Source organism: Chelmon rostratus, chromosome 13, assembly GCF_017976325.1.
Source record: "Chelmon rostratus isolate fCheRos1 chromosome 13, fCheRos1.pri, whole genome shotgun sequence".
In the NCBI taxonomy this organism is placed as follows: Eukaryota; Metazoa; Chordata; class Actinopteri; order Chaetodontiformes; family Chaetodontidae; genus Chelmon; species Chelmon rostratus.
The window spans coordinates 20,171,091-20,188,590 of NC_055670.1; the positions used below are offsets into that span (position 1 = coordinate 20,171,091).

Here is a 17,500-nt window from a genome sequence, read left to right on the forward strand (position 1 = left end):
GCAATCTGATGACATGATGACATGCTCCAGCTGTGGGGATAATTCCCTTTTGCATCACCATTCTGCATAATTATACTTACACAGTAAAGAGCAAAACACTACTTCATAACAATTGTACATAATTACAAAATGAATCTCTTAACTTGCTATTTAACCTGGCCTTTTAAAGATGGTGGGACAACAAAGGCACAAAGCAAAAGACACCACAAGCTGAAGACTGTCCTGTTTGTTTGGTGGAACGGGAAAATGAGACGAACAGAGAAAAACAGATAAAGGGAAGTGAGAGAGAAAGAGATTGTAAGAGACAGAGAGGCTTAATAGCACTGTGTTAGTCACAATGCATTAACCTCAATAAAAGGGCTGCAAGAGGAAAGAAAACACCCACCCCCTCCCTCCATCATCCCGACAATAAAAGGCAGTCAGTGTGTATGATGAAAAAACACGGTCAGTCAGGTAAGGCTTTCAGCAGCATCATGGCACACTCTCTCGGGGGTAAAGGCGAGTCATTTCACTCTATGCCTGTATCCATAAGTGTGTGTGTGAGGTTGTGTGCAGGCACTCCTTGGGGGCGAGAGCACCAGTCAAAGAGCATTTCCTTTGTTTTGGCTGCTGCTACTGGTGCCACTTTGTGTCTTAAACACACATGCTGAAACTAACATTTATTATGGGTCAAAGCCAGGTCAGGCTTTTAGAAGGAGGGCAGTGCACAGCAGGCATGAGCCAAGACTGCACATCCTCCTACATGACTGTGTTTCCTCAACACGACACGGATGAGTGAAATGAATATACAAGTATCGTCATACCTCACCACAACTTAACTCAGGCCCCGGGATAAGGAGATTTAAACCTTGTCGGAACCGGACATAACTAAGCCCTGGTTTTTCGTTTGAAAGCCTGACAGAGGACAGAAGTGAATGAGCGTGCACAGTGACAGCAGCTCACATGTGGGTACATGAAAAGACCGAGTCTAAAAACAAGCTTCTGCAAACCACTATGCTGCACCACCAAAAGAACAATTTCAAAAACATTTTCAGTGCACACCCGAGAGTTTTTTAAGCACAATTATTTTTCCAAAGCCATCTTTTGCTTTGCATGTGTGAAGAAACCGGCCTGATTATAGCATACAGAGTAATATATCATAACATACCATACTGTTGCATGCAATGTTGTGTTAAAGTATATTGCATAATTGTACCTTTTTGTTCCCTGACAGTACTGTCAAGGAAATAAAGACACTGCATTTTAAAAGCCACCACTGTAGTGCACCGCGGTTAGCTAAACAGATAATTTTCACTCTACACAACTAAAAACAGAATATTATAGAGAGAGCGTCCCAGGGGTTATGGCTTCGTTGTATGGCTTATGTGTGGAACTAACACAGCATATAACTGTGGCCTGTGGGAGAAAAAGCAGATTCTAATTTAGTTTTTATTGGAGGAAAATCTTGGGAGGAACATTGGGAAAATTTGGATTATGGGCCTGAGCAAAGTGATGGACCTGAAAATATTGGAGGAGGCATTTCAGAGCCACCAAAGCTAAGAGAGACGATAGAAAACATTTTGGCAATAATGCAACTTTAGGAAATTGTAACCAGTAAACTATTTGCTGAGTATTTGCAGCCCAGTGGTAATATCTGAGATTAGGATGGTCCAGCTAACACCCAGATCTAAGTTTGTGAAGGATTTTATTTCTCACCCTTGGGTTTTTCATGGCCCAAATGAGGATAAACTAATTTCAATAGAGTGGTAAAATGATTTTGGCAAGAAAATTGGGAGACTGGGAACTTGGGATTCTGAAATTTGCTGAAAAACTGACAAAACATAAATTTTCCTATATCTGCGATTGAGTGCTTGTGCTAGTGAACTTTATTTACAGAGAGTTATCATCTCTCAAAGCTTAATGCAGTTCTGAGAGCAACAGCATGTTGATGATTGGCTGTATGATAATAACATGTTTACGTGAGGAGAATGATGTCCCAAAGGATCGTTTGTGTGCAAATTACGTAAAAACACTGAAATAGACTCAGGAGGTAATTCTGGTGATACGTGAAGCAAATCTGTCAACAAACTGACAGAGAAAAGATGCTGGAAAGACCGACGACCAAACTACTAACATATATTTTTGTGAAAGTCGATTATTTAACTGAAATTTTAAGAATTATTTAAACATAAAATGTGACGTTTTAAAAAAAGCAAACTTGAGCTGGGTGTTTAGAACGGTCATGACGAACACGATGAAGAATAAATAATATGCATGGATAATGTGTGTGTTGTCTGAGGAAGAGAGAGCAGGTGATTATGTCATCTTTTGGCTTTGTAACAGAGCGATGAGCCAACAACTTGGCGTGTGTTTGTCTGTGGGTGTGTGTATGTGTGTGTAGCTTTGTAGGCAGCGGAACTACCACTGTAATGTTACTTAACCACTCTGATTTCCAACTGAGAAATGTTCCATCCCTCCATTTCTATTCTTTCTCACACTCACACACACACACACACACACACACACACACACACACACACACACACACACACTCAAGCACAAACCGATCCAGGCCAACAGTACATGTGTGCATCTTACACTAATGGCTCATTTCCATCTCAATATAGCAAAATCCTCCAGCTGGACAATCAAACATAATACCATAATATTCTAAGCATTTATTAAGTGGCTTTAGGTTTGTTTATATATATATATTCAGAATTTTCATTCAGAGCAAACATTGTCACTGACTGAACATTATTAGATGGTTTAGCACCGTGCTAGCTCGGACCGAAGATCGCACAGCGTCCACCAAGCACCACTGAGTCTAAGTCTTCGCTAAGTATTTCCACTTTACAATCCGCCAGGTTTGTGATCAATTAGCAATCAAATACCAAAGAGCGGAAGGCCGTGCTGCAACATTTTGAGATAATGCTCAAACAAAGAGGTTTGGGAGTTGAGGTATGTGAGAACTGAAGTTTACTGAAATCAATGTTTTCTGTTCTCACAATAATTTATGAGCAGTTATACAAACGTTTACTCGCAGGCTTTCAGGCCTTGAAACAGAAACGTGGAACTTTAAGGTAGTAGTTAAAGGAATTCACCATATATTTTATAGTTTGTGACACGCAGACACACTAATTCCTAGTTCAGCCCTGTTGTACAACCTCTCCGCCCTGCTATGCGCTATAAACACATTTTACAGGCGGTTTTTCAAAGGGTTCATCTTTTCAATGGGACCAGCTAAGTGACACTGGGAGAGGGTGTGAACTGCTCGGAGAAGCCACAGACTCAGACAGACATTTAAAAACCAGTCAACTCAGCAGTAGACTCAGACAGAGTGGCACTAACACCGATGAGTAAAATTAAACTTCAAAATTAAAGGGCGGCTGTTTTGGAGCGGCGCTTTATATTACGAGGCAGTTAATTTACAGTGAAATTTATTTCTCTGCCACCAAGTCGAAGGTTGATCGTGTTTTTTTTTCCCCCCAAAAGAGAAACATCTTTAAAAGAAAGTGGGCGGGATGTGCGTGCATCAAAAGCAAGAGTAAAGCACAAAGGAAGTTTTCCGTGACAGTCAGAGTGTCGTCAAGCATTCAGCAGGGGTGAGACTTACGGCGTGGAGTCCAAGCTGATGCTGTTGGCCTGTGTGGACGACGCTGACTTGTGATTGGAGGAGAAGACGGGGAGGCTGGGCGAAGCGTGGATCACATGATCGACCAGGTGGCCAACAGACGACGGGCGTAGCCGTGTGCCCTCTTGTACAAACAGTGAATTCCTGATGAGCACACGCAGAGACACTTAATGTTAAAGGGCTGGGAATAAAACCTCAAAATGTCCTGGTACTGAGTGAAACGTGTCAGACACTTCTGCTATCAAACGCTGCACAATGCTCAGAACCGAACTCTCATCTCCTTAATCTTAAATCAGACAGTTTCTGACTGAAATCACAATTTTGCCAACTTCAGACTGCATTTTCTTCAGGCAGGTCAGCGGTCATGGTTGACATTCAGAGACTTCCACACTTCTGCAGTATAAATGTTTTCCAATACAGTCCTGAAAAGACTGTGCAGTTTAAAAATGGTCTCTTATGCACCTGGCAGACCTGGCTGCCCACTCAACAAAGAGAGGTAGGCTTTTCAGAACAACTTTTCTGATAACTGAAAGGAGACTGCAGCATGAGAACTGTAACTGTTAACTATAGATGCTTTAATGAATGAATGAATTAAAACACTTATTTAGCGCAATTTATTTGCTGTCAATACAGTAACTTTAAATATTCCTAACCATCGTGAATATCATTACATTTATATTTCCTAATTAAAATGAAGCTGAAGTGGACCTCAGCCGGGTTGAACCCTGACTCACTGATTGGGCGTCCCAGGCGGTGAGCGAGTGGGCAGGCTCTGGGTCTCAAGTCTCTCGTCTGATAGGCTGTTCCTGCTGACTGACTCCCAGTCAGTCCCACCCAGCAACTTCCTGGCCAAGGGCTTGCTGGGAGATCTGCGCAGACCAAAACATTAATTTAATAGTGGCCAGAATGAAAAACAATACACTGTTTAAGTTCCCTTAGAGGCTTGTAATGGTTAGATTGGACTAACTAAGAAAGACACAGTAATTACCTGGCAAATACTCGGTCCTTGATGCCTTTCTCCTTTCCATACTGCACAGACTGCACCTCTGTCCGCCCGCTAGAGACAGGAAAAACACGAACAACAGTCAGTTGACTGTCTTGGAAAACTTTAACTAAAATGACACAGGCTGAAAATCTTTAACTCTTGGGTTTAGCGAGGTTTCAAAAAAGTTTACTTTTACTTGCTCTATTTTCCTGAAAATAAGGCATGTAGTGACATGTTTTCACATAACAGGAATTTTCAGTTCAGGTTTGTTCTTCAATAAAAAGAGCTACTGTCTCTCATGTCTTTCTGAAAAAGTCTGCCTTAAAATGAAGACATCAGTTAAAATAACACCAGCACTAAGAGTTAAGCATCTGCCAGTGCAGACCAACATATTCAATATGGACAAGTTATCATCTTATACACTGTTAATAACATGTTAACAACACAAATGCGCAATTCAAAAGTGTATCCTTATTGGAAGTCAGTCAGTATCTCACAGAAAGGTCGATAACACCTACGCACACACACCATCAAGCCAAACATCAGATCAAGGCTCACTCACGTTGCATCACTTCTGCTCAATAATACATCACAAGACCTCCGACTCTCAGTTCATTTCTAACTCATATTTCACAGAAAAGGGAAGTAAAAAAGTACCCAGTGAAGTTGTCACGGGACAATGGTATATTACGCCGAGTAAAATCTTTCATTTCAATTTGTTAGTATGAGTGCATGACAGTATGAGGTACAGCATGTACTGTATATCACCAATGAAACCAACGTCTGTCAAGTGACTTGCATTTGATGCTTGCACATGGACACAAACACCCAAATTATTCCTTCAAAACTTAAAAGATGGGTTGCATGGCCAAAGACAACAGTTATATTTTTCCTCTTTTTATGAGGTAAACCCAGGATAATTAAATTGTGGGTTTCTTGGGGAAGGTAGCATGAGAGGCACCCGCAAGCCTCCCAGTTTTTCGGCCTCTTAACCCGAAGTGAAACAACTGCATCAACATCCAAACAAGCCTTTGCCTCTGTTGATGTCTGAAGTATGACTACTGCTGAGAGTCAGACAAAGCATCCACAAGTCTGACCCACGTGTGAGTGTACATGTCTGTCAGCGTCCATGTCTGGCTGTCGAGGCAGAACTTTTCAGAGATTCCCTGTGTACTCTGTGGATTCTCTCCATGTTCCCCTGAGACCGTACATGTGTCCACGTTCTCTTGTTCTCACCAGTATCTGAATTTTGAGCCCAGAGTGAAGTAGTGAGCGAAGAAGTTCTTCTGTGGTGGGATGGGCCGCTCCAGCCTGAAGAAGGTGTGGTGCTCCACGCAGGCCTTCCACAGGTTTTTACAGGCCCGATAGTTCACCATGTTGAAACCCAGCAGCGTTTCCCGGGTCTCAGTCTGTTCACAGGGAGGAGAAAACAGTTAGTGGGCCACTGAATAACACTTTCATTCAGCATGTGAGGTGACAGTAGGTGACCAGTATTCAGACGGTTTCTAAATTCAGCAGTAATGCATTAAAGATAGATTCATGCAGTAAAGATATGCAATGGCTAAATTAGTTCAAGTTATAGTAAAATATTACAAACCACAAAACTTTTGGTCAGATGTACCCCCATAGCTTTGTCGGGTAAACTCAAGCTAACTGTTTCAACTATTTATCCATTAGCTTTAGCTAACCGTTTCAATTGTTTATCCATTACTTTTAGCTAACTGTTTCAACTGTTTATCCATTACTTTAAGCTGTTTAAACTGTTTATCCATTACTTTTAGCTAACTGTTTCAACTGTTTATCCATTACTTTAAGCTGTTTAAACTGTTTATCCATTACTTTTAGCTAACTATTTCAACCGTTTATCCATTACCTTTAGCTAACTGTTTTAACTGTTTATCCATTACTTTAAGCTGTTTAAACTGTTTATCCATTACTTTTAGTTAACTATTTCAACTGTTTATCCATTACCTTTAGCTAACTGTTTCAATTGTTTATCCATTACTTTTAGCTGTTTAAACTGTTTATCCATTACATTTAGCTAACTATTTCAACCGTTTATCCATTACCTTTAGCTAACTGCTTTAACTATTTATCCATTACCTTTAGCTAACTGTTTAAACTGTTTATCCTTTACATTTAGCTAACTGTTTCAACTGTTTGTGTGATGTTTAGCAAACTGTTTCAATTTTTTATCCGTTACTTTTAGCTAATTGTTTCCACTGTTTGTCCGTAACCTTTAGCTAACAAATTCTACTATTTAACCAGTACTTTTAGCTAACAATTAGAACAGTTTATTCATTACTTTTATCCGTTACCCTTAAAAGGTTTCTGTGCTTGCAATTAACATGAGACGTTTTCAATCGCACTGTGTGGTGTTCAGATGTAACAGCTGAATCAATATGGTGATATATATTTTAATCAAAATCGTAGCACCCCTGGTTGGGAATCACAGAATTTCAAACTATCAGGGATGACATTTGTGCTTTTAATGTCCATACAAAGTTATTCGGACAGGTAGGTTGTATACAGACACAGACATATGTTCAATGCCTGTGCAGCGCTCTAGACGCCTTCAGGGAGGAGGCAGAAAAACAAATGGGAGAGAGAAAAATGAAAATAAAACAACTGTGAAACTTAACTGTTAAATCTCAGTAATAATTATTTTTTCTTACATAAACAATGAAGCTGGCTGTGACAGTATACAGATCCAATGTCTGTAGGATATTTTGTTGCATTGAGAAGAGAAAGAGATGCATGTGTCAAACAGGGGAAGCAGGACACAGTAAGGGATTAAAGCAGAGTCAACCAGGACACAGACGGCAGGTGGTTAATCTGACACTGATTACACTCACAAATTCAACCACAGATCTACAGGGCATCTACAGCATATATACACACATTTATACAGTCAGTATGTGCAGAAAAACACACCCATACACAGACACTGGCTAAACTACTTGATTTGTTCAAAAACACAACTGTGGGAAGGCGGTTGGGGATAAGAAGTGTGTGTGTGTGTAAGTGTGTGTGTGTGTGTGTGTTAACCTACCGCCTCTCTTCTCAGCTGGATGAAGAACTGTTTGCACTTGAAGGAGATTTTCACTATTTTCAACCTGGAAGCAGGAAAAGACAAACAAATCAAAAAAGTTAGTGTCACCACAGCTTCACACCCTTCACAACGTCACATGTATTGAGACACTGATGTTACATTTTTATTGGCAAAAAGTCAGCCATTGTACAGCAGTAGACATGCCCCCAAAACAAAACCGTGTAACAATCTTGAACAACAGTTACTCTTAAAATTATTCAATGATCAAGATGAATAAAATCATGCAGCACTTTAACTGAAACCGTAACACAAAAAATGTTTCACACTAGTAACACAACAAAATCTACTAATAATGTGCTGAAGAGGAGATGGTACATGCCGTGCAATTGAGTCAAACAATGTCATGCCTGCCTGATGTGTCAGATTATGATCACGGCTTTTTAATTTCATTGTGTTTGCTGAATGGTGCTCCTCCTGATGACCAAGGCCAGCTATTAATAGTGATGATATTTGATGGTTATTGCACTAATACAAACCTGTAACATTAATAACAGCAAGGCTGATTTAAACAATAATGTGTCACGACACTGTGATTCTATCTGTCCAACTCCTCAATATCTCATTTTTCCCTTTTTGCTTTTTAAAGTTGGAAAAAACATCTTATTCCACACTGTCTCACATCATAATATATGTTTCTTGTTCCAGTCCATCATTGAGGGTGATGTTTACACTGAGTGAAATATTCAAACCAAAAAAATCCATCATTTTTACAGCTGTACCATAAAAACGTTTTTCAGAACCATCAGTTGCTATCTGGCTATGTGGACAGATAATGTTGATATTCCCTGCCCCGACTACAAAGTTTTAATTGGTCGACTGCTTCCCCGACGTACAGAAACACCCGTCAACGGGCACAACACCAGACCTATTTAAATCACTGAAAAAAATAATGATAATCTGAGAGATCTGGACGGCTATTCTGAGGACTGGAACCAGGCCTGGTATATTCGGTATCTTTGGAAACTCAGTCATAGCTTTGTAATGACTGACCCTCTGGCACATCAGTGTGTCTGAAAGGTTAAAATATAAAAGCGAGGAAAAATTTAACTATGTTTTTCATGTTGCGATGCACAAGTTAAAGCTCAGCCATACTCTTTCCCCAGTGCAGCATATTCTAAGCACGACACAGGTGAGTTGACAGGCAATGTAGATAGACACAGCAGGTCCAAACCTCTCTTTCAGGAATCAGTAAATAGAACTGAAAAGCACACTTCTCAGTGAATCACCTGACCAATGTGTCACATCCCAACTGTTCATTTAACCTCTGATCCATTCCTCCTACCATAGCTGGAGGAAATGGGTTATAAGAGTAAGAACGCACCAGAGTATTCTTGTGGTTCAACAACGCACCTTTTCTCATAAATCTGTCTATTTTGCAGTCATGCGTCGAAAGAGGAAGAAACGGCATTAAATAATGTTGGAATCAGAAGACCACACACGCGCGGCCACAGTAAGCGGTCTGCTGATGAGCAGCAGAGTAACATAATCCCTCCCTAGAGCTCTGTTGCTGCTGTGACTCATCACTCCCTGCTAAATATATTTTACATACTTACTCACACACACTTGCATGGACAAACACACACACACATGCTTAGGCAGAGTGTGAGTCATGCCCCATCTAAGTGTGGCTCATTTGTCAGGCTGCAGTGGACAGTCGGAAAGAGGCAAGTCTAAATGTTTCTCTCTTGACCCTTCCTCACTGTATCTTAGAGTTAAATTTATGACAAGGAAGAGGAAAAAAAGATGAGAAGAGACACCATGAGAAGTGATAGGACCGAGGCAGATGTGGAAACAGTGAGCTTTTGTTAAAGAGAGGATGACAAGAGAGGAAAAAAATTCAGTGAGTTTAGGGTTGAGAGACACTGTTGACTATTACGTCTCTCTCTTTCATTCACATGGTAGTGGACAGCTGTTGGGGACACCAAAGTTGGTCTCTAAATTTAGCTCAACTGACTGGTTTCGCAAATGCACACACACACACACACACACACGCACACAAGCGCACACACACGCACACATGCAAACAAACTGGCTTAAGCTTGTTTTTCTTTCCCCCACTTAGGAGGCCTTTGCATTGATTTATGTAGATTACACAGCAAGTTAACCTAAGCCTGGCCAAAAACCAACTCTTTACCTTAAAAATGACATGGTTTGGCTTTTGGTCCCCAAATGTTAGGCAAGTCCCTAGATTCAGGAATTGGGTCCCAACAATGTCAGCAATACAAAATCCTTCATTCTAAACCCTACCTGACCACACACTCCAACTCATCTTCCCACAAACATCTTACTCTTGTCAGGCATTCAGTGATGTTCACACACAGAAACACACACACACACCAGCTGCTATGTGCATTTGGTCAGGGTGGGTGTGTGTGTTAAGCCTACACACAAGTGAATTATCTTCCGGAGTTACAAGGATTTGAGTAGTTACTATCCCACCCCCGGCACCCATTAACATTTAGCCTCCCACAGTGCAGCAGCAGAGTATGGGAGATTTCCAAGAATCAATGCTTTGGAGAGAGAAGGAGAGACATAAAGAGTGATGAGAGTAAGTGAATTACACTGAGAGAGGTGATTGGAGGATAAAAGGGGAAGGAGAGCAAGCAGATTTAATGTCTATAATATTTCCAGGAAAACTAGTTTAACATGAAGTCCTCCCCCTCAAAAAATCTGGTACAATCATCTGCATAATTCTCCAAAAGATCAGGCTTAAACATTAATACGCCAGGTCATAAACACTATGTGAGAGGTTACCAAAATATTACGCAGCACATTTCTAGCAAAAAGGGTCCCTGGAGGCGGATCAAGTTGAGCTGGCAGCAGAGTGATGGACAGAGAGGTGGGTTTGTGACAGAATATCCACAGTTTGACTCCCATGATCAGAGGAAATCTGGCTCTCTAGCCTTGTTAGCAATTACTGCTGGACCCACAGAAAGCAAGGCAGCGAAGATTCAACTGGTCCAGTGGAGCTGCTAATAGTGACTCTGCTTTTATATGAAAATATCAATGGAGAAAGCTTGTTTTTTTCCAGCACTGCTCTATTTTCTATTCACAGTTCCACTCATTCACACCTGAGAGCTGCCAGGTTTTGGCCACAGAGTAGTTTCACTGTAACAGCGAGTTTTCAGCAACCTTGCTTTTGGGCTTCCAGCAGGTGTAACTGAGACCATTGAGGTTGTATGCATGTATGCTTTATGTTTTATCTTGTTCTGTCCATATTTTGCCTTCCAACAAACACATTGCAGAAATTTCCGACTTACTTCCAAACTGAAACTACGGATGGAAATTCAAAAAATCAGATCAAGCATTAACAGCAGCACCCCCCAACACACTCACTTCCATGGCATCCCACAGGGTTCAGTGCTTGGTCCTCTCCAATCCGTCCTCTACCTACCCCCCCTCTGTGATTTCATCTGTTTTCATGGTCTCCACTACCACTGCTAAGCTGATGATTACATATCTGCTAAATCCATCGCCACTGCAACTCAACTCCACCCTGACCAACTGCCTCACTTAAATTAAATCATGGATGCAAGCCAGCTTTCTAAAACTGAACTGTGACAAATCTGATATGATCATCATTGGTCCAAAAGTTCTCACCAACACCACCCACAACATCTGCTTCTCCTCACACTCTGACAGCAATGTCTCACTGGAACACTGCGCAAATCCCTTCACAAAAACAGCTTTTCTCACTTGTTTGGTTCTGTTTTTCCACTTATTGGTTCCTAGTTTTTCGAGGCTACTTACTAGATAAAGAATAGCTGCAGAGAAAACTTGCGGAAACATTCAGGCAGTGGACCCACAGACTTAATGACACATGTACTTTTATGTTTCGTGTGTGTGACTCACCATGGGAAATAGTTGATCCGTACCCTGTTCTTGTAAATCACAATGCCGGCAGACATCACCCCAATAAGAATCTCTGTGTTGCTCTGGTCCTGGGGAGAGGGGAGTAGAATTTGTTTTTTGGTAGGCTTCCTCACAGCTACAAACCAAGTAGAGGTTGCTGAAAACAGCACCTGCCTCAAACTAAGAACAGAAGTTAATGAGACACTGAAAGAAAACCACACAGATAAAAATTTAAAAAAATTAAAAAATTTTCAACGTTATCACTATATTGACAAATATGATTCCAGATAATAATTTCCAGTGGGAAACATGCTGTCTTCACTTAGAGACTATTTTTTAAGAGGAGTACAGAGGACTGTTAGAGAGCTTCATCACATGGTGCAACAACAATCACCTGAAGCTCAATATCAGCAAAACCAATCAGCTTGTGGTGGACTGCAATGCTTCAAATATGGACGCTACTGCAAAGAAGAAGAAGGAGTGTGGATGCTTCACCCACATCTTAAAGCCGGCAGCACAGAAGATCTATACAATCAGTGCTGTTTCAGACAGCTAAGATTAGTGCCACCAATTCAGTATCTGACCAAATGTGAAATATGGTCACAATCTGCCCCTCTGTTCCTGAGTTATGGTCTTAAATAATGGCCAGAAAACTGTTTTTGCAGAATGCTATGGTGCCACAGTGAAGCTGACCTTTGACCTTTTGGACAAAAATGTCATCACTTCATCATTTTATCCTATGAGTGACCCTTGACTACCAAAATCGAATCAGTATATATCCTTGAATGAACGTTTGTGCCAAATTTGACGAAACTGGTAAACCAGAGTGGAGGCTATAAATCACCTCAGATTGACATAATGTGTTCATGATGATGACAGTTTCTAGATGGTCACCCCATTTAAGGAATGGCTTTCATGTTTCTTTCTTGATTATTCTGTAGCTGTTGATGTTCAGAAATATATTGTTTAGAAATGTTTAACCTTTTACTCCTCTAGAACATATCATTACACATAAAAGCAGGGCAACTCCCCAACCTAACGATGCAAGCAATAGTTATTTAATTGCCTACTAAAATAATCAGCATCAAATCACTTTCTGACCTGAAAAAAAATTAAAAAATCACCTCATGAAATGTAAGCAGCTTCACTGTCAGCAAGTTTGAGGGCAATTGTTGTTAAAGCTTGTTTACAGTTGGGACCAAATTAAAGTCCAAATCCATAAAACAGTTTTATCACAATTCCCAGAGCAGCCAGAGGAGATTTGACAGGCAATAACTGAGATTCACGTCATGTTTTCTACATAGCTCTCCAACAGAAATATATAAAACCAACACCAATCTAAGTAATGACTTGGCTACCCTGCTACTATGTGTTGCTGTTTCAGTGAGAGCTGAACGCCAATGTGTGGCATTTCTGCAGGGTATGAGCATCAACACCAACTGTACACACTGCAGCTCCTCCAACCTGTTCTCAGTCCTCCTCAGCTGCTGCGGGAATGACAACAGCGTAGGGTCAACCATGTACTAACAGTGGGGTGCAGATCGGGACTTTATGATCGAAATGTTAACGCCACTGGTTGGTGGTTGATATGTACTAAATTATCTTGTACTGCTCAGGGTTTTTGTGGGAGACAGAGGCAACTAGAGTGAGATCACAGATACTCTGACATGTTTCGCAGGCCACATGGCTATTTCTGAGGCACTAGACAAACATTATCACAGAAAAACAAACTGTATATGTCTGTGACTGTGTATGTCTTTAACAAACACACACAGACCAGAGCAGATGAGTGTTAACAGTCGCAGAATAAAACCTTACTTACCCTTGCATAGTGCAGCTCTACCCCGTAGAGCTCCAGCGTGCGTGCTGTGTTCAGATAATTAAACTCTGACTGGGCAGGAGATAGACCACTGAGAGCGGGAGAGGGAGAGAGGGGGGGTGAGAGAGAGATGGGCGCAAAAACAAACAAGATTAGCTGTGGCATTTAAGTCATGTGTGTCTGTGTGCATCTGCATGTGCGCACCATACAATGCATAAACTAGAGAGTTTTCTTACATATTTCTCAGTTTAAGAAAAACATATTTTACCATTTTTACGGTGCTCTAAATGACGCACATTTGTGGCAGCAGTAACTACTTTTACTGCAACACATGGTGTCATTATAACAACATTTGACAAGACAGTGGCATAAACAGCCTCTTTGTCTGGACATACGAGGATCTTTTCAAGGCCTGGAGTCCAAATCATTTTTGAGCATTTTTGTTAAGTACTTCTATTTTACTTAAGAACAAATTTGAGGTATTTCTACTTTGCTTGAGTATCTTCTTTTCATACTCTTACTTTACTAAGTTTTATTTTTATAAGAACGTGTTACTAGATCCTTTTCAAGTAAAACACATTTCATCTTTTGTAATAAATTAATCTACAATGCAGGCCATTTACTTGTAAGAGAGTATTCTTACAGTGCTGTATTAGTACTAGTATTAGTAGGATGAAGAATCAGATTACTTCCACAGTGCATTTGAACGTGCTTGTTTGTGTATTTCAGTGTACCTGTGCTGCTGGTGGTGTTTGGAGACCTCTTTGTGGAAGTCTTGTGGGGGGTTGGAGATGAAGCAGTACTCTGACAGATACCCTGCTGTATGCTCCGTTTCACTGTAGTCCCCCAACTCAGCTACAGTGAGAGAGAGAGGGATTGATATAACGTCAACACATCAACACCCTCTCAATTTAACAGGCAGAGAGGAGGAAAGACACAGACGCGCTTCATAATTATCTCTTTAGAGAAATTAATGTGACAGGATTGTAACATATAGATTTTTTGTGTGACAGTGTGTGCTATACTAGAGTGAACATACATAGTTGGCTGAAAATGTTACCATAGATTCATGCATTCTTTCATAGATTCAATAACAACATCTGCCATTCACCATCACCATCACCCTCATCATCTTGAGTTAAATTGGCACTTGTGAATTGACTTCAGGCATCATCTTAAAAAAAAAATTCACACTATAACTGTAAATGACTTACTGTCTCTGACAATCCTGTTCTAATAAGAAGTATGCATTATCACCAGAAGCACATACAGCATCGACACTGAATATGCACTTGGTGTTACAGCTTATTGAGAGATTGAAATCATTTCGTGCAATAAGGCAACACTGTTTTTGAGTGTGCTGTTTTATACATGTGTGTCAGTGTTTTTTTTTCCTAAATCATGACAACGACAACCCTGTTACAATCGCATTATCAGAGCAACTATCCCTCAGTATGTGAACATATACCAAGCTGCTCCAAGCTCAGCCAAAAGCTGTGTGTGAATATTGCAGCTATTTTAAAAACATGCCAAAAACTACATGGCAAGTATAAATCAATTAGGAATGACCAGCTGTGTTTTTGGCCTTTTTCTAATGAATTCCCTTCATATAGCAGACGGCCAGAGGCATTTAAATGTGGCTCACAATAACAAAAGACAGCAGAATCAAAAGTAAAGCTTTAGAAGGAGATGAAGAACGGAGTGATTGCAGATAACAGCCAGAGTGAAATGATTCCCACATCTCTGTTAGCTTTCAGAGCCCTCAGAGAGAAGGGGCTCAGAATGAATCCCCAAAGCCATTAGCTCACTCGCTGGCGGTTGAAGCTCAAACGCATCAATTCACTCAAGTAGTCCCTGGACTAACCTACTAGCCGGTAGCCTAAGCATATTGACCAACGAATCAATTCAAGCTCACCCGCATATTGATGTGCACACAGCTCCAGGGAGAAATATATGTACAGTCAATAGTTTACATCTGAGAACAGTAGACTAGTGTTGGTTTTATTTTATGCTGCAGTTATTACTTTAACAAGGTTCAATATCAGGGCCAATGAAGCTCACACACTGGCTGACAACCTGATTCTTTATTCATATTTTGATAGGAAATCCATACTCAGCTGTATCTTGGCCCAAAGTGGAAAGACTAGCTTGAGATCAGGCTCCTTATAATGATGTTACTGACTAACAAAGCACAAACAAGGCATTCAACTCTCCATTTGTGATGATGGGTTTACATGCATTACGGGTAATTGTGTGCCAGTGTGTGTATGCTTTAACTTAATGAACAGTTACCACTGACAGGAAACCTGACTGTGTTTACCAGCACTGTCAATATGAATAAATTAACAAAAGCAACACTATGGAGCTCAGTGAAAACCAACGTGTTTAGAGATACAGCATTTTTGTAGATAAAAAAAGCTGCATTACACAAGCCCACATCTACTGCTTTAAAATACAGAAAAACGTGTTAATTGAAGATTTATTTTACCAAGATGTCTTATTTCCAAGGAGGGGATTGCTATGGCTTTCAGACAGTTGGTCAATTTTAAACAAGAATTTAGGTCTACTGGGTGGGATTTGTGGTGTTTTGAGAATGCAAGCTTTAGTGCGGGATTTAGAGTGATCAGAGCTGGCACTCTGGGCGAGCTAACTGAATTAGCAGCATAGCAGCTGCTTCAAGCCGTTTTTCCCAAAGCAAACATTTATCTTCATAATCTGGGCTGGCAATGAGCGAAGTGACAACATGGACCTAGCTAGAGAGAGAGAGAGAGAGAGTGTGTGTGTGTGTGTGTGTATGTGTGTGGGTAAAAGCAGTAGTATCATGATGTTGGTAGTCTAGGCCAAATCTCTTCTCTGACCTATATACTGTAGCACTGCAAATTCCCCCCAAAATATGCCAGAGAGGTGGGAGACAGAAAGAGGGCGAGAGCAGAGGGAAGGGGGGGTAACATGGGGGGGTTTATGAGTGCTACATAAAAAGAAAGGGATAAGCAGAGAGGGATGAAAAAGACTAAACAGAGATAAAAGAAAGAAACAGACAGAAGGCAAAACAGGCTGCACAAAAACAATGAGCAGCAATAAAAGAGAAAGAGCGAGTGAGACAGACAGACCAGTGTGTCAGGAGTCATTATTCTGATGACAGAGGGGCCCAGTCAGCATTTAACCCAAACACTAAAACACAACAGTAGATGAGGGTGAACGTCCACTGGCACTGACTGCTCTGTAGGTCTGTAGAGATGTTTTTTTTAACCAGTGGTTTTGGGAAAAATGTAGGCCATGAGGTGTTGGAATAGCGTTGTAAGCAAGGACCAACAAACAGAGAAGTACTGGGTGCTGTATAATTTATGAAGTTGCCTGTAGCAAAATCTGGGTTTCTAAAATGAAAGTGTTCACAACAAAAATCCTCTGGATCGAGTGAATTCTATTGGACATTACATCTAAAACATTTATTTGTCCTTTACTCAATGAATAGAGATGAAATAAAGGATAATGCACAGTCGCTATTGCTTTAGCACATTTCCATTTGCCACTTTACCCTATTTGACTATTAATTTTGACGAGTCCCAAGTGTAAAAATCGATCCACAATTGCAATGAATATTCATATCACTGCGAATAATATCAGATATCACCACACAGCTTAATTGAATCACAATGGCTTCAGAGCACCAGCTATAAATGCGCTGGAACAACCACAGTCATTACGTTTAACAGTGTGTGTAGCTAAAGGGAGACCTAATGAATTGCCTTTCCATCGTTATGAAGAGTGGATGTATCCAGGGAGCTTTAGGAGCTACTTACATTGAACAGCATAGGAAGCCAGCAGTGCGGCCGTGTTGTGTGGACAGGGCAATCTGGAAGCCACAGGAACAGACACACACAAACACAGACATGCAGATATTCAGCCTTGGATCAACACAAAATTCTCTTTGATAATAACAGGAATATAGAAAAAACAAAACATGAGTTCTTTTTAATTTGGAGAACTAAAGAGAGAAGCTGCAGTTATGCTTATTCTCACGGACAAAAACAACAATGAGCGCAATGGGTGTATTTCTACATCTGCCCAATGAGCTCCTGTGTATGTGTAAGCATATAAATATTATATTTCCTCCATTCA

General features: G+C 40.6%; 1 protein-coding gene across 1 annotated transcript in view; it reads right to left on the reverse strand.

Moving 5' to 3' along the window:
• The window catches only part of ptpn4a (protein tyrosine phosphatase non-receptor type 4a), a 69,535-nt gene that overhangs the window by 13,378 nt on the left and 38,657 nt on the right, over positions 1 to 17,500 (reverse strand). The window contains exons 7-15 of the mRNA XM_041950554.1: positions 17,182 to 17,234; positions 14,116 to 14,236; positions 13,385 to 13,472; positions 11,563 to 11,651; positions 7,651 to 7,714; positions 5,835 to 6,007; positions 4,602 to 4,670; positions 4,348 to 4,482; positions 3,596 to 3,757 (exon numbers count right to left, since the gene is read on the reverse strand). Of these exons, the coding sequence (XP_041806488.1) occupies positions 3,596 to 3,757; positions 4,348 to 4,482; positions 4,602 to 4,670; positions 5,835 to 6,007; positions 7,651 to 7,714; positions 11,563 to 11,651; positions 13,385 to 13,472; positions 14,116 to 14,236; positions 17,182 to 17,234 (954 nt within the window). The remainder of the gene's footprint in view (positions 1 to 3,595; positions 3,758 to 4,347; positions 4,483 to 4,601; positions 4,671 to 5,834; positions 6,008 to 7,650; positions 7,715 to 11,562; positions 11,652 to 13,384; positions 13,473 to 14,115; positions 14,237 to 17,181; positions 17,235 to 17,500) is intronic.